The sequence below is a fragment of the Molothrus ater genome, unplaced genomic scaffold (assembly GCF_012460135.2).
Source record: "Molothrus ater isolate BHLD 08-10-18 breed brown headed cowbird unplaced genomic scaffold, BPBGC_Mater_1.1 matUn_MA633, whole genome shotgun sequence".
In the NCBI taxonomy this organism is placed as follows: Eukaryota; Metazoa; Chordata; class Aves; order Passeriformes; family Icteridae; genus Molothrus; species Molothrus ater.
In genome coordinates, this window is record NW_023416797.1 from 1 (window position 1) to 22,370 (window position 22,370).

The window sequence follows — 22,370 nt, forward strand, 5'->3', positions numbered from 1 at the left end:
TTGGAGATTGCACATATCAATGAATTAACAGGAAACAACCTGAACAGGACCTAAAAATTTTTTTTCTCGCTGGCTTTAAAATATATTGCATTCAGTTTGGATATATGACTGAGATCTGTCTAGTTAACCACAACAAGATTTGTACACCGAAATCAAATTATTCCCAGAGGCTGGGCTTGTTCAGGTGTTCTGAATGTTAATGAGCCCTGAGACACTGAATTCCTGCACTGAAGAGCTGAAGGCTGAACAAGCCTCTGGAGCAGGGAAATTCAGCAGCAGCCTCCAAGTTGCTGAGGATGTCAGCAGCCCCCAGTGAGGCCATCCCTGCCCAGAGGCCGTGGGGGAATGGGCAGACAAGGAGAGCATCCCTGGGGCTGGGGCAGCACAACTCAGAGGCACCAGCGGCTCCAGCTGGGCAATGGAGTGTGGAATGGGGCTGGGAAAGCCCTGCCTGGGCTGGGCCAAGCAGGACACACAAGCCCTGACCCCCATCCCCCAAACAACTCTCAATGAGACATTTAAAAGGAATTACAATTGTTTGTGTACTCTGAGTTGGACTCCCTGGAGAAATACCAACAAGAAATCCTCAGGAGCTCAAAACAACCAAACAGCCTTTATTGGCAACTTTAGAAAATTAGAGAAATTTTCACAAAAGGTTTAATAGGGACATTCAATCAACAAAAAACACTTCTCAAAACATTAATTTGGCCCATTCAACTTCACAAACTCGTAGCTTGTTCAATTTCAAGTTAATCAAAATTTGCAAGAGGACAAAAATAGAAGAAGTATTTTTCTTTCTCTTTCTCAGAGAGAGAGAAAGAAAAATAAGATACAGAGAAGCACACACACAGCTACCAACTCCTGGATTCCAGCATTGTTCAGATGGAAATTCCAAGAGGATCCAGGGTCAAGATGTGTGCTTGCCTTGTGGTCAGCCTTCAATACCCCTTGGTCTCCCTGGGCCCTTCCCCCAGGTGGGGCTTGGGCTCATTTGGTCCCTCAGGAGCTGGGCTGGGGGCTGCAGAGGTGGCTGTGGAGCATTGCCTGTGCTGTGCCAGGGACTGGCAGCCACTGCTGGCTGGGATAGAGGCTCTGGGGGATTGGGGTTCCAGGGCAGGGCAGGGCTGGACCTGCCCCCACCTCTCCCCCACACACGAAATATTTCCAGCCAACAAGCTCCTCCAGGCTGTCACAACAGGGAATGCTGGATGTGGAACGCCATTCCTGGCCATGGACTCTTGGATGAGAAGGAAAGTTCTTTTCCATAGGAAGGAAAGCACAGAGCTCCAGTGTTTGGAAGGCAGGTGAGAGCCTCACAAAGCCAAGGCCAGGCAGACTTGTCAGGAATGAAAGATTTTGTCTGGGACCTATCTTTGGATATAGCGAATTTGGAGGTGGAAACCCAATCTCGGCCATGGGAACCTGGAGAAGCAGGACAGTTCTTTTCTACAGGAAGGAATATACGGAGCCTTCCCCAGTGTTTTGGGGACTGATGTGAAGGACCCTTGTGAAACCATTAAAAGCCAGACTTGTTCTGGCAATATTCCTATGGGAACAATCCCTGGATATAAGGAAATTTGGAGGCGAAGTCGCAATTTGGCCATGGGTGCCTGGAGGAGAAGAACAGGTTTTTTTCCATTGGGAATGAAAGCACAGAGCCCCAGTGTTTCAGCAGCTGATAAGAAGAGACGCCCAACATGCCAAGGTCAGTTGGACCAGTCAGGCAGCCCATGGGAGGCCAAACAAGCCAGACCTGTTCCATGTTCCCTTGGTTTTATGATGCCCTGCATTACCACCATGGTCCCCTTGGTTCCATGGGGTCCCAGAGTGTCACAATTCCTCCTAGGTTCCAGAAGGCCACAAGTATCACAATGGTCTCTGTGTTTCCCCAGCCCCCACAATGTCACGGGACTCCTCTTTTCCATGAGCCCTGCAATGTCACAATGGACCTTTGGACCCTGGGGGTTTGCAGTGTCCCAATGGTCTCCTTTGGCTCCACATGTCACAATGGACCATTGGTGAGTGGAGGCCCCTCTGTGTCACCCTTTGGTTCCATGCAGCCCTGCAGTGTCACAATGAACCCTTGGTTCAATGGGGTTCCACAATGTCACCATGGCCCCTTGGTTCCATGCAGCCCTGCAGTGTCACAATGGTCTCCTTCGGCTCCACAGTGTCACAATGGTCCACTGATTACATCAGGCCCTGCAATGTCACCTTGGACCTTTAGTTCCATGCAGCTCTGCAATGTCACAAAGGCCTCTTGGTTTCACCAGGCCCCACAGTATCACAATGGTCCTCTTGGTTCTGTGGGGACCCCCAGGGTCACAATGGTCTCACTGGTTCCATGAGACCTCACAGTGTCACAATGCTTTGCTTATTCCAGGGGCCTCATAGTGTCACAATGGTCTCCATGATCCAATGAGTCCCCTCAGTGTCACAATGGCCCCTTGATTCCATGAGGCTGTACAGTGTCTTAACGGTGTCTCCATTGTTCCATGAGCCTTGTAATGTCACAATGGACCTTTGGCTCCATGGGGTCTCGCAGTGTCACAATGACCCCTTTGTTCCATGACACCCCAAAGTGTCACAATAATCTCCACAGTTCCATGAGGCCCCGTGGTGTCACAATGGACCCTTGGTTTGATTGGGCTCCTCAGTGTCACAGTGATCCCTACACTCCATGGAGCCACACAGCGTCAGTACAGTCCCCTTGGTTCCATGAGGCCCAGCAATGTCACAGTGCTCTCCATGATTCCATGAAGCCCCACAGTGTCACAATGGTCCCTTGGCCTCACAGGGCCCCACAGTGTCACAATGGTACCTTGGTCTCACAGGGCCCCACAGTGTCACAGGTCCCTTGGTTCCATGGGCCCTGTGCTGCTGCATTCCCCCCTCCCCTTCCCAGGCCGCCCTGCCAGCTGAGAAATGCTCCTTGGGGCTCAGCCTTGGCCAACAGCCCCTGGGCTCAGCTCCTCTGCAGCTCATCACAAACACTGTCTGCCAGGCACTGCTGCTGCCCAACCAGCTCCTGCTTTCTGTGGGAGCAGCCCTGGGAACTGGTTTTGTTCCCTCAGTGGCAAAACATCCCTGTTCTCACACTGCCAAAGAAAGCTGTTGGTGCCAAGTGAGGCCAGGATGAACCATTGCTGGGACTGAAGCCCCTCTCTTGGGGCCCTGCAAACAGCGCTCCAAAAGGAGCCCTTGGAGCTCTCCTGGGCCAGCGACTCCCTCTGAGTGGGGCCTCTCCCAGCCGGGAACTCTCCTGTTTGCTGCACTCGGGGATCCCCAACAACGACGGAGCCTGGGCTGATCCCCCCACTCCTCCAGGCTCAACCCTTGGCCCGCTGGGGAGATGCCAAAGGATGCACAGGGAGCATTTCCTGCCCTAAGGGGAATTTCTCCCAGGTGCCTTGCACTGACTCTTTGTGTCTGTGTTCACACAGGAGTGCCTGTGCTGGGGCAATGTGGCAGAAATGCTGCTCTCTGAGGGCTTTGAGTGCCTTGGATAGCTGAGTCAGTCAGGCCTGTAAGTGAGGTTAAGTCATGAGGTGTAGGCAAAGTTAAATGCTGCTAAGAGTTTTTCCTTTGCTAAGCTGTTATGTTTAATAAAAGTTATTGGCTAAGTAAAATATTGTTAAGTGCTATTCCACCGTTAAATTGCTAAGTTATAGGTTGTACGTTAGGTTAAATAGTGTTAAGTGCTGTTCTTTCGCTAAATTGTGAAGTTGAAGGTATCAGTTAAGGTTAAGGTATAAGTTAAGTCCTATTTAGTTTGAGCTCTGTTCAGCTTTTAGGCCATAGTCCTTTTATCCTTGCCCTCATTGTCCTTTTGTCACACATACACAGGGACAGTTCTCAGTTCATTTCTTGTTTGATTGTCTGGATTTGGTTTGGTTTTGTTGTTGCTTTGTCTCCTTGGTGTGCCTGATGTGTCCAGTCGGGAGCAGAGTGATTCTTGCCAAGGAACTTTGTGCTGCTGTCCCTTAATATTAAATCTGTTTTTTTGCTGATCCCTTGCTGGGGATTTTTTCAGCACTCTAAAGCCCTCATTCGTACCAGGGTGAAGGAGCCCTGGCCCAGGCTCTGGCCCTGGGGGACACGAGGACGCTGCCGGGGGGTCCCTGTCCCTCTGTGCCACCCCCAGGGCCCTGGCCCCCCGTCCCCGTGTCAGGCTCTGGGGTCAATCTCGTGGAACATCCTCTGGGGGAGGCTGCGGCGCCGGGGGCGGGGGAACCTGGGGGGACAGGGGACCCCGCTGTGCACGAGCAGGGTTGGACTGCTCTGGGGGGAACTGTGAGGCGGGCCGGGGCAGAGTGACCTCCCCAGTGACCTCACACAGCCCCTGTGATGTCACACAGCCCCCTGTGATGTCACAGCTGCCCTGTGATGTCACACAGTCCCCTGTAATGTTACACAGCTGCTCTGTGATGTCACAGAAGACTCTGATGTCAGAGTCACACTGCGATGTCACAGTTTGTTCTGTGATGTCACAGGCTGCTCTATGATATTACACAGCCACTGAGTGATGTCACAACCCACTCCCTCATGTCACAGAGCCACCATCTCTTATGGCAAGATCTGCTCTATGGCCTCACACTAAGATGTCATAGACAGTTGTGCGATGTCACAATCCCCTCAGTGATGCCACAAAATCCTCTCTGTGATGACATACTGACACTCTGTTATGTCACAGCACACACTTTGACCTCATAGCCAGCTCTATGATGTCATACATCCATGCCATGATCTCACAGCCAGATCTATGATGTCACAGAATCCCCTCTATGATGCTGTAGCTGTTTAATGACCTCACACAATAAACTCTGTGATGTCAGAGCCCAATCTGTGACCTCACACAGCCCACTCTGTGCTGTCACACAGCCCCTTGCTGACACCACAGCTGCTCTGTGCCTCCATGACACAGCCACAGAGGAGCTGCTGTGACACAGCCCCATCTGGGACATGCCACAGCCCCTGCCAGTGCTGAGCCCCTGGGAGCTCTGTCTGTGCCCTGCTGGTGTCCCTGAGGGGCCCTGGCAGTGCCCCAGCCCTGCTGGGCTGTGCACAGGAGCTGCTCCTGGCCAGAGCTGTCTCTCTGCAGCTCTGCTGCTCTTGCCAGGAGCTGCCTCTGGGCCAGGGGCCTGGCCCAGCTCAGCAGCACAGACACAGCACAAGGACTGTAATGACCCTCTGGGGCTTTGGTGGTCTTTGCATCAGACTCAGTCCCTCAGAGTGTGCTCAAAGAACTTCTCCGAGACTCAAAAAGAGGCTGAAACAATGAAGTTTCTCATACTTTAAATTGATCCTTCTGAGGGACAGGACTGAGAAAGCATCCCCAGGTTCCAGGTAGAGCAGAACACTGGTGGCAGTGATGACAGGTGGGGACAAGCAAGGCAAAGGTGTCTCTGGTGCTGAGCAAACCTGCGCCTCTGTCCCTGCAGGCTGTCGGCATCCCCCAGCTGCCCCACCTGGCTGGCCCCTTCCTTTGCTGACAGCTCTGCCTCCTGCCTGCCTCTGCCTGCCCACACAAAGCCTGGGGCTGCTCCAGGCTCCTGCTGGGGGACATGCTGCACCACAGCCCTTCCCTGGCAGGGAAATTCCTTTCTCCTGGTGTCCACTCTGGGCCTCCCCAGCTGCCCTTGGTGCTTTTATGTCTTCTTCAGGCTCATTCCCACTAGGAAGAAAAGCTCCAGCCTCTCTGAAACCACCCTTTCATCCCTCCCAGGCTATTCTTGTTCTGTCCTCAGTCTCCACACCACTCACCCCAGAGCCCTCAGCCTCTCCCTGCTGCTTATGTGATGAGGCCTTCAAACTATATCCTGGGAGATTTCTGGGTCCTCTCCAAGGTCTGTGAAAATGGAAAAACAGTGATAAAAGTTATTTTCTCTGAAATCTTGCAGTGACAAAACAAGGGTCAATATCTCTAAACTGAATGAGGGCAGATTTACATTTGTTAGAAGAGGAAATATTTTGCAATTATGAAAGTGACACGAAACTGTGACTGTTTTTCTAGACAAGTGGATGCCCCATCCCAGGAATTGTCCAAGATCAGGAGCTTTGTGCAACCTGACCCAGTGAAACCCTCTGCCCTCCCCAGTGGCAGAATTCCTGTTGTGTGGGTTCTCTGATGTGCTGGGTGCCCTCACAACGCTTCTGGCCAGAATGTCTGCTGAGGGCAGCCAGGCTGCTGCAGGGGCAGTGACCTCACAGCCATCACCATGGCAGCCCTGTCCCCTGGGCCTGGCTCTGCCCTTTCCTCTGGCCCTGCCTTGGCTCTGCTGGCAGGAAGAGTTTTGTCATTAATATCTTGTCCCCAAGGTGCTGGGGCCAATGGCTTCCCAGTCAGGCTCCTGGAGCAGAAGTGGCTTTTCAGAGGCCAGCCAGGAATGAGCCCTGAGGCAGCAGCTCTGCAGTGGTGGCCACCAGGCCGGGCTGCCAAGGGAGGCTTCTGGCCATGGCCTGCAAGCAGCTGCTGCTGCCAAGGTGCCTTTGGTGCCTCAGGCTCTCCCTGGCACAGCTCCCAGCACGGCACTCTGCCCTTGTGCCCGAGGCCTTCCCTGTGCTGGGGCTGGCCTGGGGCTTTTCCTGCAGCAGGACCTGCCCTGCTGATGGCACAGGAAAGGCAGTTCCTGCTGGAGCAGGAGGCTCTGCCTGCAATGGGCTCCAACAGCTCCAGCAAGGCCCTGTTGACTTCAAAATTGCTTCCTAGAGCACGATATTCTAATAATTGTTATAGCTCCTGCACTGTGGAGTAAATAACTGTGCTAGTGATCTTTCCATCTGATCATGAGCAGAATCAATCAGAGGTGTATTTATACTAATTTATCTGGTATTCTATCACTAATCCTGTAGGACAAATTGTGTTAAAGTTCAATTTCACCTGTCCAATGCTTTTGACCTTTGACAAAGTCAGGGGCAGGAATGTGATCCAGCTGCTGCCAGTCTCCTCTCTTAGAAGGAATTTGAGAAGTCTAGGGGTCCTGCAGGGATTTGAGAATCCATGGTGGCTGTTGGCTGTCATTTCTCCACCTCATGTCTCAGCAGAAGTTTCTCCAATAAAGAAATAAAGCTTTTGCCTGAAGCTCCCACTGTGCCCATGACAGGAACCCCTGTGAGTGTCTGGGACATCCCGGCTCTTTGGCAGCCTGGGGACTCCTGGGATGTCACCGTGGAGCCCCCATGAGTGCCTGTGACAGATCGGTGTCTTTGCAGCCCAAGGTGCCCTGGGATGTCACCATGGAATGGCTGTGACTGCCTCCGACCACAGGGCTCTTTACCATCCCAGGAAGGCCTGGGAGGTCTCCATGGAGCCCCTGTCTCTGTGTGTGACATCCCAGCTCTGGAACAGCCTGGAGACTCTTGGAAAGTCCCCATGGAGCCCCTCTGAGGGCCTGTGACAAATCTGATCGTTTGCAGACAACCATCACCAGCCCGCTGTTGCTATGGTCAGTTTCCATGGCAAACATCACCAGCCCCCTGTTGCTATGCTCAGTTTCCATGGCAACCATCACCAGCCCGCTGTTGCTATGGTCAGTTTCCATGGCAACCATCACCAGACCCCCTGTTGCTATGCTCAGTCCCTTGGCAACTCCATGGAGACCCCATGCCAGGGGTGCTTGCCAAGGCCACCAGGGCTGGCACCAGCTGCGATGCTCGGTTTCCACGGGCCAGGCTTCAGGAATGGGATTCCCCATTTTCCTGCTCCTGCTAAAACCGCGCTGCCTTCACTGCCCTCCTGCCTGCCATGGAAAGCACAAAAGGCAAAGATCCCGGGCTGGGATAAGAACAATTTATTGGGAACAGCAACGAGATAAGGAACAAACAGAAACAAAACCAAGATTGATAACAGAAGGGATAAATAAAAGTGTTTACAGGGAAAATTAAAACACAACTCACTGGGTCTGCCTGGCCACAATGTGCTCTGCCTGGAAAGGAGACCCTTCTCCTCACTGAGGGAAAGAGAGACTCCCTTTCCTGCCCCTGGCAATGACCTGAGGTGGGAGTGAATGTAATGACACAGCCATGGCCAGACCATCGTGTTTTTCAATCCCACATCATATCATCAGCACAGGCAGGAAAAGGGACAGGTGTCTTCCCAGCATGGATTACAGGGAACATGGATCCCCAGGACTCTTGCCAATGTGGGCCCTCTAATGGGAGATGAAGCTGGAGCGTGCATGAAGATCTTCCTGCAGCTGGGGCATTTGCATGGCTTCCCTTACTGGTGGCTCCGTTGGTGTCTGGTCAAGTTAGAGCTGGTGGTGAAGCTCTTCCCACACTGGGGACACTTGTAGGGCCTCTCCCCAGTGTGGATGCACCGGCGGGTGACGAGGGTGGAGTTTTGCTTGAAGCCCTTCCCACAGTCAGGGCAGAGGAAGGGCCTCTCCTCTGAGTGAATCCGCTGATGGCAGAGGAGATCAGAGCTGGTCTGAAACCTCTTCGGACACTCGGGACACTCGTAGGGCCTCTCCCCAGTGTGGATGCGTTGGTGGGTGATGAGGGTGGAGCTTCAGCTGAAGCCCTTCCCACACTCCCCACACTCGTAGGGCCATTCCCCAGTGTGGATCATCTGGTGGCTGATCAGGGTGCTGCTCTGCCTGAAGCTCTTCCCACACTCCAAGCACTTGTGGGGTTTCTCCCGATCATGAAGCTGCTCAGGGACCACCAGCCCAGAGCTCTGGCTGAAGCTCTGTCCACCTTCCTGGCTCAGGGTGGGTCTTTCCTCCTCAGAGCACCCTGGGCTGGGTTTGCAGCCCTTCCTCCTGTGGGATCTCTGGGGCTTTTCCTCCACGTTGGAATTCTGCACCGTGGCGCCACTTAAAATGGCCTCTTCCATGAGATTCTGCTGTGGGCATTTGTCCTCCCTGGTCTCCATCCTCAGCTTCTTCCCTGGGGGAGAAAGGACAAGGAGAGGATGGGATTTGCCTCCATGCCAGAGGGAAGGGGAAGGAGATCCCCCCAGAGCATCCCTGGCAGGACGGGGTTGGCAGCAGGGTTGTCCTGCAGCCGGGGGCTGTGCTGGGCTGGGAGATGGAGCAGGAGAGAGGAGGAAAGGGGCACTGACTTCCTCCTCACCTGCCTGGGGCTCCTGGGGCATCTTCCTCTTCCTCACAGCCTCCTCCTTCATCTAGTGAAGGTTTCAGGATGGGAAATCCTCAGATGGGAAATCCTGCTTTGGGAGGAAAACAAGGGATGAGCACACTAAATTTTACACTGGATTGAAGGCAAACCTGGGGGAGAGTCTAAGCCAGAATTACCATTTAATAAGAAAATTAAGATCCCGTCAATTATACAGAAACACTGCCTTAAACTGACAGAGTCAGGATATAACCTGACACCCTGGGGTGTCAGACCTCCCCTGGGGCAGGGCAAGTGTGACATTGTCCCCTGTGTTTGTGGCCTTCCCGGGGTGGGGGTTTTACACCTGAGCCAGTTTGGGTAAGGGGGGTGGTGTTCACCCCCTGAGCAGGGATTTCCCCACTGTTTCAGGCTGCAGTGTAAGATGGAACCCAATGCATGTTTTCAATCCCCATCTTCATCAACTGCTATAAACAGGCGGGGCAGTGTTCTTTAACTCTTCCATGACTCAGGCCTGATAACGCCCTCCAGGGGAGATATCTGCTGTGAATGGGCCATTGTGTGTCACTGCAGTACTGATAAAATTCCATCATCCCATTGTGGGATGCTCCACCCAGGGGGACGAACCAAGCATTCCTACCTGGATATAAACTGAGCCTTGCAACACCAGGAGCAGCTTGCCTACTGGATTCCCAGAGGACAAGAGCTCCAGAACCACCACTGGACCTCCAGAGGAAGACCAGACCCTTCTACAGGATCACTGCTTGGACAGAATCACGTTCATCACTCCAACAGGACTGCAGCCACCATTTAATGGGACTGCTGCCACCACCCTGAGCAGCAACAGGGAGTCAGGTTATATCCTGACTCGGTCAGTTTAAGGCAGTGTTTCTGTAGCATTGCCTTCATCTTCATTTTCTTATTAAATTGTAATTCTGATTTAGACTCTCCCCAGGTTTGCCTTCAAACCAGTACAAAAGACAATGTGTGCACCCTTTGTTTGGTCCCCGAAACAGGATTTCCCATTTTCAAGTCTTGATTGGATGGAGGAGGAGGCTGTGAGGAAGATGAAGGAGCCCTGGGATACCCAGGCAGGTGAGGAGGAAGTCAGTGCCCCTTTCCCCCTCTCTCCTGCTCCATCTCCCAGCCCAGCACAGCCCCCGGCTGCAGGACAACCCTGCTGCCAACCCCGTCCTGCCGGGGATGCACTGGGGGGATCTCCTTCCCCTTCCCTCTGGCATGGGGGCAAATCCCATCCTCTCCTTGTCCTTCCTCCCCCAGGGAAGAAGCTGAGGATGGAGACCAGGGAGGAAAAATCCCCACAGCAAAACCTCGTGGAAGAGGCCATTTTGAGTGGCTCCACACTGCAGAATTCCAACATAGAGGAAAAGCCCCAGAGATCCCACAGGAGGAGGGGCTCCAAAGCCAGCCCAGGGGGCTCTGAGGAGGAAAGACCCACCCTGAGCTAGGAAGGTGGACAGAGCTTCAGCCAGAGATCAGAGCTGGTGGCCCATGGGCAGCTTCACAATGGGGAGAAGCCCCACAAATGCCTGGAGTGTGGGAAGAGCTTCAGGCAGAGCAGCACCCTGATCCGCCACCAGATGATCCACACTGGGGAATGGCCCTACGAGTGTGGGGAGTGTGGGAAGGGCTTCAGCTGCCGCTCTGCCCTCGTCATCCACCAACGCATCCACACTCGGGAGAGGCCCTATGAGTGTCCTGAGTGTCAGAAGAGGTTTCATAGAAGCTCCCATCTCCTGTACCACCAGCGAATTCACACTGATGAGAGGCCCTTCCTCTGCCCTGACTGTGGGAAAGGCTTCAAGCACAACTGCAATCTCGTCACCCACCGGCGCATCCACACTGGGGAGAGGCCCTATGAGTGTCCCCAGTGTGGGAAGAGCTTCACCAGCAGCTCTCATTTGAAAAGACACCAACGGAGCCACCAGTAAGGGAAGCCCTGCAAATGCCTCGACTGCAGGAACAGCTTCATGCACCACTCCATCTTCATCCCTCATGGGAGAACCCACATTGGGAAGAGCCCCGGCCATCCATGTTCCCTGTGATCCATGTGAGGAAGACACCTGTCCCATTTCCTGCCCCTCCCAGTGACATGATGTGGCATTGAAAAACATGAGGGTCTGGCCATGGCCCTGTCATTACATTCACTCCCATCCCTGAACATTTCCAGGAGCAGGAAAGGGACTCTTTCTCTCTCTCTCCCTGAGGAGAAGAGTGTCCTTTCCAGACAGGGGAATTGTGGCCAGGCAGACCCAGTGAGCTGCGTTTTTATTTTCCCTGTAAACGGTTTTATTTGTCCCTTCTGTTATCAATATTGTTTCTGCTCTGTTTGTTCCTTATCTCGTGTCTGTTCCCAATAAATTGTTCTTATCCCAGCCCGGGATCTTTGCCTTCTGTTCTTTTACATGGGAGGCGGGAGGGCAGCGAGGGCAGCGCGGTTTTAGTGGGAGCAGGAAATTGGGGAATCCCATTCTTGAAGCCCGGCCCGTGGAAACCGAGCATCCCAGCTGGTGCCAGCCCTGGAGGCCATGGCAGCAGCCTTGGGAGCGGGTCCCTGGCTGGGGCTGTGGGAACCTCTTCCCTCTGGTGCCCAGGGACAGGAGTGGAGGGAGCGGCTGCAGCTGAGTCGGGGCAGGCTCAGCTTGGATGTCAGGAAAAGATTTTTGCCCAGAGGCTGCTAGGGCCCTGGCCAGGCTCCCCAGGGAAGGGTCCCAGCTCCAGGGCTCTCTGAGCTGCAGCAGCGTTTGGCCAGCGCTGCCAGGCCCAGGCTGGCATTGTTGGGGTGTCCTGTGCAGGGCCAGCAGTTGGACTGGAGGATCCTGATGGGTCCCTCCCAGCTCAGCCAATTCTGTGCTTCTGGGATCCCATCAGCCTGGGGATGGGGCTGCCAATGGTTGCCATGGCAACGGGCTCTGGCTGCAGGCCTGAGCTGGTGTCCATGGCAACCACCCCTGGCATGGGGTCTCCATGGAGCTGCCAAGGGACTGAGCATAGCAACAGGGGGCTGGTGATGGTTGCCATGGAAACTGACCATAGCAACAGGGGCCTGGTGATGGTTGCCTGCTAAGGATCAGATTTGTCACAGGCCCTCAGAGGGGTTCCATGGGATCTTTCCAAGAGTCTCCAGGCTGTTCCAAGCTGGAATGTCACAGGCAGGGACAGGGGCTCCATGGAGACCTCCCAGGGCTTTCTGGGGATGGTAAAGAGCCCTGTGGTCAGAGGCAGTCACAGCCATTCCATGGTGACACCCCAGGGCACCTTGGGCTGCAAAGGCACCGATCTGTCACAGGCACTCACAGGGGCTCCACGGTGACATCCCAGGAGTCCCCAGGCTGCCAAAGAGCCGGGATGGTCACAGGGATTCCTGTCATGGGCACAGTGGGAGCTTCAGGCAACGTTTATTAGAGGAGCACCTGTTGGGTCACGAGGTGCAGAAAGGATCCCCAAATGGTCCCGCTGAATCAGAGATGACACCGACTCAGATCAGAAGGCTAAGAGCTAAAGCCCACCATTTTATTCAGTCCTTTTATATCCTGGTTTGCTAAAGGTGGACCTTATTGCTTTGCTACAGGTGGACCTTAATCAACACATTTCACATGATTGGCCAATTAAGACAACACCCTTCAGCAAACAACTTTATGGAAAAAAGCCAACGTATAACAGCCATTGTTAGAGCAAGAGTTATTTATGTTTGTTTCATGTTGGGCCTTTCTGGGGACTCCCTGGATGGGGAAAAACCTCCAGTAGCAGTTCTATGCCAGGTGAAAGGGTATGCATGGGACTTTTTCAGTCTTCAACTTCTTACTTATTGTTATCTTTTCTAAAGTTTTGCATGCTGTGCCCACCAGGCTCAGTGCGCTGGAAAAACACCGCAAAATGGCCCCAAAATGTACAGTTTCAAGGTCTTTTAAAGTTGTCTTAACCAATTAACTTTTAAAACCTACATTATTTCTACTTATCTACCAATAACTTGTCTCTTGACTGTCCACATAACCTCTGCACTGCGCTTTCCTTGACAAATCACCCTGTGCCACCAACACTGCAGAAAATGGAGTAGATGAAGAAGAAGACAGGGACTAGACCCCAATTCCTCCTTCTTGCTTCTTATCTACACCATACTCAAAATCCCAAAACCTAAATTTCTCACCCTAGTGACATACAATACTACCCTCTGATCTATTTCACACTTTGGTAAATTCTAATCTATCTCAAAGTCCTGGAAGTCCTCTCCATGGGCAAAGGTTAAATGCAGTGTTTCTCTGGGGGTCAGGAGCCCTCAGAGCAGACAGAGAAATATTCCCTGTGTCCTGGATTCCCACACATTTAACCTAAAATCCTATAACCCAAAACATGTGAAGTTCCCCAAGAGTGTTTCAGGTAAGCAGGATTAGAAGGAGAAGAAATAGAGAACAACAGAAAGACAGAAGATCCTGAGAAAGACACGCACATGGGTACCAACTGCTCAGGTGCCAGCATCGCCAACAGAGGAACCCCAGCAGAAGGCAGGATCCACACCCTGGGCTGGCCTCGTGCTCCGGCTTTTAACCCCCTGGGCCTTCATGGCCCCACCCCTGGGGTGGGACTGCCAGTTGCTTGTCCAATCAGAGCCAGGGTAGCACCAGCTGCTAGTGTGTGATTGATTGATTGACAGCTGGGCCAATCAGAGCTGAGTTAGCACCGCCCCTGCTGTGTGATTGACAGCTCTGCCAGGCCAGGGCTGGAGGCGGGGCTCTGTCCCACCACAAACCAAGGCCTGACCCGGCCCTGGCCCCACACGGGCATTCCGAGCATCCCAAGGTGTCTCGGGACATGGATCTCATCCAGCCTCTGACAGCCACCACGGTGACACTACGGAACCTCATGGAGCCATGGGTCAGTTGTGACAATGGAGATCCAAGGAAATGATGGTGAGACTGTGGAATCCAGGAATCGTGGAATCAAGGAGACCATTGTGCAAATCATGGGCCCTATGGAAGCAAGGATCAATGATCAAACTGTGGTTTGATTGTGATTGATTGAAAATAGAAACAAGGAGCCATTGTTCCACAGCGGGGCTGCGTGGGGCCAATGGACCCTTGTGACTCTGTTGGGGCTCATGAAACCAAGAAGCCATTGTGACATTGCCAGACCTCATGGAATCAAGGAGACCATTGTGACAGTGCAGGGACCCATGAAGTCAATGGAACATGGAACAGGTCTGCCTGGTTTGGCCTCCTGGGGGCTGTCTGACAGGTCCCACTGAATTTGGCATGTCAAGGGCCACTTCCCATCTGACCGTGAAGCACTGGGGCTCTGTGCTTTTATTCCTATGGGAAAGAACTGTCTTTCTTGTTTAGGCACCCATGGCCAAAATTGGGATTCTGCATCTAAAATTCTCTATATCCAAGGGTTACTCCCAGACAAAATCTGCCCATACAGTCAAGTCTGGCCAGCCTTGGCCTCTGGTGACTGCCTCTCATCTACCCCTGCACCACTGGGGCTCACTTGTTTCCTTCCTATGGAGACCATTGTGACACTGCGGAGCATTGTGGAACCAAGGGGCCATGGTGACACTGCAGGCTCTTGTGGAACCTGTTACACTGTAGGAACTTGTGGAACCAAGGGGAACATTGTGACCCTGCAGGGTACCATGGATCCATGGGGCCACTGTGACACTGTGGGGCCTCGTGGAACCAAGGACATCTTTGTGGCTCTGTTGGGCCGCATGGTCCCAAGGGGCCAGTGTGAAGCAGCAGGGCTTTGTGGAACCAAGAGGCCATTGCTGCATTTCAGGGCCTCGTGGAGCCAAAGGGCCGTTGTGATCCTGCAGGGCACTGTGGATCCATGGAGAGCATTGTGGCATTGCAAGGCCCCATGGAATCATGGAGACCACTGTGACACTGTGGGGCCTCATGGAGGAAGGGGCCATTGTGACACTATGGGAACTTGTGGAACCAAGGGAATCATTGTTGCACTACTGGGCCCCAATGAACCAAGGGGCCATTGGACACCGCCAGGCTTCATGGAACCCAAAGGCCATTATGACACTGTGGGGCCTTGTGGAACCATGGAGACCATTAAGATCCTTAAGGACTTGTGTCATCAAGGGGCTATTATGACACCTGAGGACATCATGGAAGCAAGGAGCCATTGTGACACTGCAGGGCCCTGTGGAACCAAGGGAACATGAAATAGGTGTGGCTGCCTTGGCTTCCCAGGGGTCACCTGACAGGCCTGGCTGACCTTGGAATGTGAAAGGCCACTCCCATCTGCCCCTGAAACACCGGGGCTCTGGGCTCTTCTTTTATCAAAAAGAACTGTCCATTTTTTCCAGGCATCCATGGCCAAAATTTGGATTCCACCTCCAAATTTCTGTGTATCCAAGGATTGCTGCTAGACAAAAGCTGCCAGGACAGACAAGTCTGGCTGGTCTTTAACTCCTGAGTGCCAGAACTCACCTGTTTTCTAAACACTGGAAAGGGCTCTCTGCTTTTCTTTGTATGGAAATAATCATCCTTCTCCTGGCACAAATGTTTTAAATTAGGACTCCACATTCATAATTTCAAATATCCAAGGGTTGCTCCAAGCAAACCTGCCAGGACAGACAGGTCAGGCTTGCCTTGGCCTCTGGTGGTTGCTGTTCATCAGCTCCTGAAACATGGGGGCTCCGTGGTTTCCTTCCTATGCAGACCAATGTGACATTTGGGAGCCTTGTGAAATGAAGGGGCCATTGTGACACTGCAGAGCACCATGGATCCACGGGACCATTGTGACACTGTGGAGCCTCGTGGAACCAAGGACATCATTGTGGGTCTGTTGGGCCGCATGGTCCCAAGGGACCAGAGCAAAGCAGCAGTGTGGGAGTTAGCCTGGCTGCAACTCAGAGTCCGACAGATTTTACCCCGGAAGTACTGGGCGTGAGTTTCAAGCCCTGGGAATCATTTGTTAAAATTAAGGTGAGCTTGAAAGTTCTCCAAAAAGCCTTTAGAGTTGTTATGCTAACTTGTCCAAGTTCTACTCCCCTCTTGGTTACTTGTTTCCCCTATAGGGTTATTGTTCTAGAGTGTTCTACCCCCAGGTGTACATGTTGTTGCTTCCCCTTTGTCTTGGGTCTTTGGATCCTGCCCCTCATACTGTTCTCGACTTCTCCATGTTTATTGTTTTTCACCCTGTTATTAAAGTTCCTTTTAAGCTACTCCATCGATCCTGCTCCTTTTCATTTCCGCAACCCTTGCCCTGAAGTCAGGGAACCAGAGAGGTTTGTCACAGCCACCTTCATTGTGACATTTGGCACCCAAACAGGGACCATGACACTCAGGGCTCCCTGTGTCAGTCACATCAGCTGGGGTTAGCTGATGGATAGGCCAGCGCTCCCTGGGATTTTGGATTGTGCCGGGCCCGGTGGATTCATCGTTGCTTCAAGGGACCTTGCCCAGGATCGGCAGGGACAACGATGGTTTCACCTGCGTAGGATTGCAGGTGGGTTTGGGGAAACGCAAGACATTTATTGCCCATTTTGCCACGATGTTTTTACACTATGCACCCAAGTCCCAAAATTGATTTGGTGTGTTCTGGTGGCTGTTCCTCATAAGGCAGAGATAGAGAAAATGGGCAGCCAGATGTCCAAAGTAGAAAGGAGCATATACGAATGCTTTAAATTAATTCTCACTGATCATGACAAAATATTTTCAAAGAAGAAATTAAAATCAATCATGAGGTGGATCATTAAAAATTTTCCAGAGGCCTTTCCTGATGAAATCCATACCACTGAATTTTGGGACTCAGTGAGAGTTAAACTGTACAACCTTTCAATCAAAAGGGACTCCATTGCACCCTGCATGCTCCCCATCTTCCACACCATCCTTGAGACCCTTCACCAGCAAGCAGTGTGCCTAAAACTTAATCCGTTGGTCACTGCTAACTCAGGACCTCCCCTCAAACCTGCCTTTCTCAGACCTTCCACGATGGTCCAAGATGGCAATGGCTACGATGTCTTGGAGCATCAAGCCCTGGAGACACAAGACGGAAGGAGCCCGAATGGGGCACAGGAGCCCGACCACCCTCCCTCCAACTTGGCTCCTCCACTTCCTGCTACCACAGCCTTCTCTTCCGCCCTGAATGAACCTCCAGACTCCACCCCCACAACTGCAGGTAACGCCCCCACTGTCAATCATCCTCTCCACCCTGGGCAATGCCTCCAGTTAAGGAAGGAGACTGGCAAATAACCTCAAAACTTCTCATTGTCCCCATATGAAAGAAGGGGGCAGAATCCCAGGTGTCAGCCATTGCTTTACGGGGAAATCAAGGATCTGTGTAGGGCAGCTAAAGACCATAGGAAGGACTTACCTTGTTTTAATGGCCTAATGAGGGTCATGCTTACAGCACATCTTAACCCCCTATGATTTAAAATATATTATGACCATGTTGTTGTCACCTACAGAATACACCCTGTGGGAAGGGGGATGGAAGTGTTTACTAAATCAATTAATAGCAGACTATGCTAATAATGAGGCAAGGGCAGAATTGACAATCAACCATCCAGCTGGGGAAGGACAACACAGCCTACCAGATGATCAAGCAGCAGGTATCCCCAGAGAAGTATGGGATGATATCAAAGAGATGGCTTTGAAAGCTTTAATCCAGGTGTCAGATGGTAGCACCCCCAATTTGGACTACCTTGGGTGGCTGCAGCTAAAGCTTTAGGGCAATCAGACCATCCTGGGTGCCTGTTAAGTAAGCAAACCAATGCTGCCTCCCTCACATTGAGTGGCTGCTCTCAGACACAGAGACCATCAGACACGTCACCTTGCAGAACAGCGATAGAGTTTTTACTCTGGGCACATTGGCATGGCTGTGTAGACTCTGAGGGCATGTGCTGCATGAACCTCTCCAGCCACAGCGAGTCAATCCACAAGAGCATTCAGGCACTGAAGGAAGGGTTCAAGAAGCTTCAAGTGGAAAACAAAGACTGGTTCAATAAATTCTTCCAATCCAAGGAACTAAAGGTTTGGATGATGTCTACTAAAACGAGACTATTAATTTTCTTAGTGGTTGTCGTTGCATTGCTAATTGTCTCATATTTGTTTGAATGCTTTTAGAAAGTCTTAGAAAACTCTTTCAGTTCCATCTTTGTTGTAAAACAGAAAGGGGGAAGATACCCAACACAGGCTCCTCATGGACTCCATGGAGGAGAGAATTGGAGGCCAGGATGGCACGAAAACCTCTCAGAGACTCAGTGTGGGAAGGAAAATCCTTAAAAGTACCTAAAAGTATTCTTAAATCCATAAAGCACCTTAAAAACCTTGAGTATCTCAAGGCATTAATGGGCCCCACTGAGTGTCAGTACAAAGCTCTCCAGGGACTCGTTAAAGCAGATAATTGGGGCCATGATTGCACAAACCTCTCACAGAGTCTGGATCAAAAGGGAAACACCAAGTACCTTCAAATAACTGAAGTACCCTGAAGCATTAATGAGCCCCACTGAGTGTTGTTACTGACAAAGCCTCTCCAGGGACTAATTACAGCAGATAATTGGAGGCCAGGATTGCACAAACCTCTCAGAGACTCCAAGGCAAAAGCCAAGCCCAAAGTCCTTTGAAAAACCTGCAGTCCCTGCAGGGAGCATGAAGGAGCCCCCAGGGCCATTGCTGAGCAAGGCTCCCCAGGGACTCCTTCCAGCAGATCCTTGAGGCCACTGGAATGTGGGCTAGGGGGGGATGCTGAGGGCAGCACAAGGGGCTGACAGTGCCCAGCCTGGCTGGGGCTGGGCCAGGAGGCCCCAGGGCCTCAGCACAAGGTGTCTCCTCCTAGCCCTTGCTGGCACAGACCCTGCAGTGGCCCAGGGCACCAAGACTTGGCTTCTCTTTGTCCCCACCTGTCATCACTGCCTGCAGTTCTCTGCTCTGCCTGGGGCCTGGGGACACTTGCTCAGTCGTGTCCCTCACTGGGACCCATTAAAAGTCCAAGAAAGTTTGGAGTTGGATTCTGCCTTGGAGTTCTGGAGAGGTTTCTTCAGCTCCCTCTCAGGGACTGATGTTCAGGGCCTGAGCACAAAGCCCCAGAGGCTCATTAAAGTCCTTGTGCTGTGTCTGTGCTGCTGAGCTGGGCTGGGCTCCTGGCACAGCGGCAGCTCCTGGTCACCAAGAAGAGCTTCAAAAGCACATTTCTCTTGATGAGCAGCTCTTCTGCCAGCCCAGCAGGGCTGGGGCACTGCCTGCAGCCAGCCCGGGCACAGCACAGAGGCACAGAGAGCTTCAATCAGTCAGGGCTGGGAAGGGGCTGAGAAGTGCCTGGGGCACAATCACTGCCAGCCCTTGGCACAGGAACCTCTGGCTGCAGGACAATGCAGCTGCAGCTCCTGGAGCCATCTCCTGCAGCTGGAACATGCCAATGCCTGCAGAGCCTGTGAGTACATTCTCTGCTTCTCTCTTGTGCAGAGCAGCCAGGGGTGCCCAGGGCTGTCCTGCAGAGCAGGGTCCTGCAGCCCAGGGCGCTGTGCTGGGGCAGGGACTCTGCTGCCTGCCAGGGACAGCTCTCAGCCAGCCCTGGCAGCTGCTCCCAGCACTGGGGGACAAGATCTGGGTGGCAGGAGACAGCTAGTGAGGCTTGGAAGTGTTCTCCTTGTGTGGGGAGGATGCTGCATTGTTCAGGACTGCTCCCAGCATGGCATTGAACTACAGAACATTTCCAAGTAGATTATACAGGGAGCACAGCGATGCAGGGACTGGATGAAAGGGGAAATCATGGTTTTTAAATCTATTTTTCTGGGTTGTCTTGATAGGAAATTGCACATAGATATTTATCTCTCAGTTCAGGTTTAAAAAAACCAATCCTCTCAGATGTTTATAAACCAGGCAGTTACAGAAATCACCACAGAGCCCCTTAGAGGCAGCATCAGTGCTGCTTTTCCAGCCTCCTCAGGGTTGCTCTTGTTAGCATTCAAAAACACATAATCACATAAGCGATTATATGTGGTGCTTTTTATTCAAGAGCTCTGGGAATCAGGGTAGTTTCCACCCAAATCTGATTCTGACCATACATTCGAGGTGAAGGTGTTTTATACACTATCATTACTTAACTTTCATGTTAATTATGAAACTTAGATTCATCTATTGTATACACAGATTTCAGCTAAACATAGCTCCCTTTAAATTTCCAACATAGTTTCCCATAATTCTTCCTTTGGTTATATAATAATTATATTTAATTACTAAACAATCATCACATCTAACAATTATATCTTTTATCATACTGCTTACGCAGGTGCAGTGATCTGAGAAAACACAAAGCCCAATATTTTCAAAGACTATTTTTAACATTTTCCAGGGCTCCACTATCACTCTGACGTTGCCCTCAGAGCCTGCAGAGCCAGAGCTGCCCCTGGGCAGTGCCTGAGCTGGGAGGGCTCTGCAGGGCAGAGCTGAGCCCCCAGGGCTGGGCTGGGCTCTGGCAGCACTGGCAGGGCCCAGCCCTGGGCACAGGGAAGCAGCTGCTGGCAGGGACAGCTCCAGGCAGCAGAGCCCTGGGCAGGCAGTGGGGGGAAAGTGCCCCCAGGCTGTGCTGGGAGATTTCAAGTCCTCTCCAAACCCAACTATTCCATGATTACTTTTCTTACAGATCCCCATGCCAAAGCACAGCAAATGTCCAACAGCAGCTCCATCAGGCACTTCCTCCTGCTGGCATTGGCAGACACGCGGCAGCTGCAGCTCCTGCACTTCTGCCTCTTGCTGGGCATCTCCCTGGCTGCCCTCCTGGGCAACGGCCTCATCATCAGCGCTGTAGCCTGCGGCCACCACCTGCACACGCCCATGTTCTTCTTCCTGCTCAACCTGGCCCTCGCTGACCTGGGCTCCATCTGCACCACTGTCCCCAAAGCCATGCACAATTCCCTCTGGGACACCAGCAACATCTCCTACACTGGATGTGCTGCACAGCTCTTTTTTTTTGCCTTTTTCATCTCAGCAGAATATGCCCTCCTGACCATCATGTGCTACGATCGCTACGTGTCCATCTGCAAACCCCTGCACCACGGGACCCTCCTGGGCAGCAGAGCTTGTGCCCACATGGCAGCAGCTGCCTGGGCCAGTGCCTTTCTCACTGCTCTCATGCACACGGCCAATACATTTTCCCTGCCCCTGTGCCATGGCAATGCCCTGGGCCAGTTCTTCTGTGAAATCCCACAGATCCTCAAGCTCTCCTGCTCACACTCAAACCTCAGGGAATTTGGGCTACTTGTCTTTTCCATCTCATTAACATGTGGCTGTTTTGTGTTCATTGTTTTCTCCTATGTGCAGATTTTCAGGGCTGTGCTGAGGATCCCCTCTGAGCAGGGACGGCACAAAGCCTTTTCCACCTGCCTCCCTCACCTGGCTGTGGTCTCCCTGTTCCTCAGCACTGGCATATTTTCTGACCTGAAGCCCCCCTCCATTTCCTCCCCATCCCTGGATCTGGCCCTGTCAGTTCTGTACTCGGTGGTGCCTCCAGCCCTGAACCCCCTCATCTACAGCCTGAGGAACCAGGAGCTCAAGGCTGCAGTGTGGACACTGATGACTGGATGCTTTCAGAAACATTAAACTGCTGTCTGAAAATTGCTTGAAACAAAAGTCATCTTTGATACTTCTTCTTGTTGGTTTAATTGTGGGGCTTTTTTTCCCTTTTTTTTTAGGTTTTTAATCTTGTCGACACAGATTTTGTCATTGTTTGAGCCATTTCTCATTTTGTTTCTCTCCACCTTCCCTGTGGCCACAGACTGTGTCAATGAGGGGCAGCACTCTTGGTGAATTTAAATGAGCTAAAGGATCTCCCAGCAGAGTTTTCTGCAGAGATGCCCTTTTGTTGCCTTCTCTGGAGCTGCAGCAGCAATGTCTGTGTGCAGAGCTGGGGCAGATCAGTGCTGGCCCAGCAGCTGCAGCTGCTGCCGTGGCCCTGCCCCACTGCCCTGGTGGCCCTGGTGTTGCTGCAGGGCCTGAGTGCTCTCGGGGCCGGGCACAGCCCTGGGGGTGGCAGTGCCGGGGCTGCAGCAGGGACAGGCCATGGGCACTGCTGGGGCAGCGCTGACGCCTCAGGCCGGGCCCTGAGGGCTCCAGGCTCCTGGAAGACACCCCCAAACTGCCCTGAGCATTTCCTTTGCTTCACCTTTGCTTTCTTTACTCTTCTGGTACAAATTTCTTCTAATTGCCCAGCCCTGTTCCCTCCCAGGCAAACAGCCCATCCCTGTTTGCCCTTCCCTCTCTGGCCCCACTCCCCTTTGCAGTTCCTGACTTGGCACCATGGGAATGTCCCCCAGCCTTCTT

The 22,370-nt window shown here is 52.5% G+C and overlaps 1 protein-coding gene across 1 annotated transcript; it reads left to right on the forward strand.

The window, feature by feature from the left end:
* The first annotated feature begins 20,717 nt into the window (after window positions 1-20,717).
* Window positions 20,718-21,650, forward strand: LOC118701395 (olfactory receptor 14J1-like). The gene has a single exon (XM_036406010.1). It carries the CDS (start codon window positions 20,718-20,720, stop codon window positions 21,648-21,650), a length of 933 nt encoding a protein of 310 aa, XP_036261903.1.
* The last annotated feature ends 720 nt before the right edge of the window (window positions 21,651-22,370 follow it).

What these genes read in the sequence shown, in the direction of transcription:
- LOC118701395 (XM_036406010.1), top strand. Translation starts at nt 20,718, where the DNA reads ATGTCCAACAGCAGCTCCATCAGGCACTTCCTCCTGCTGGCATTGGCA.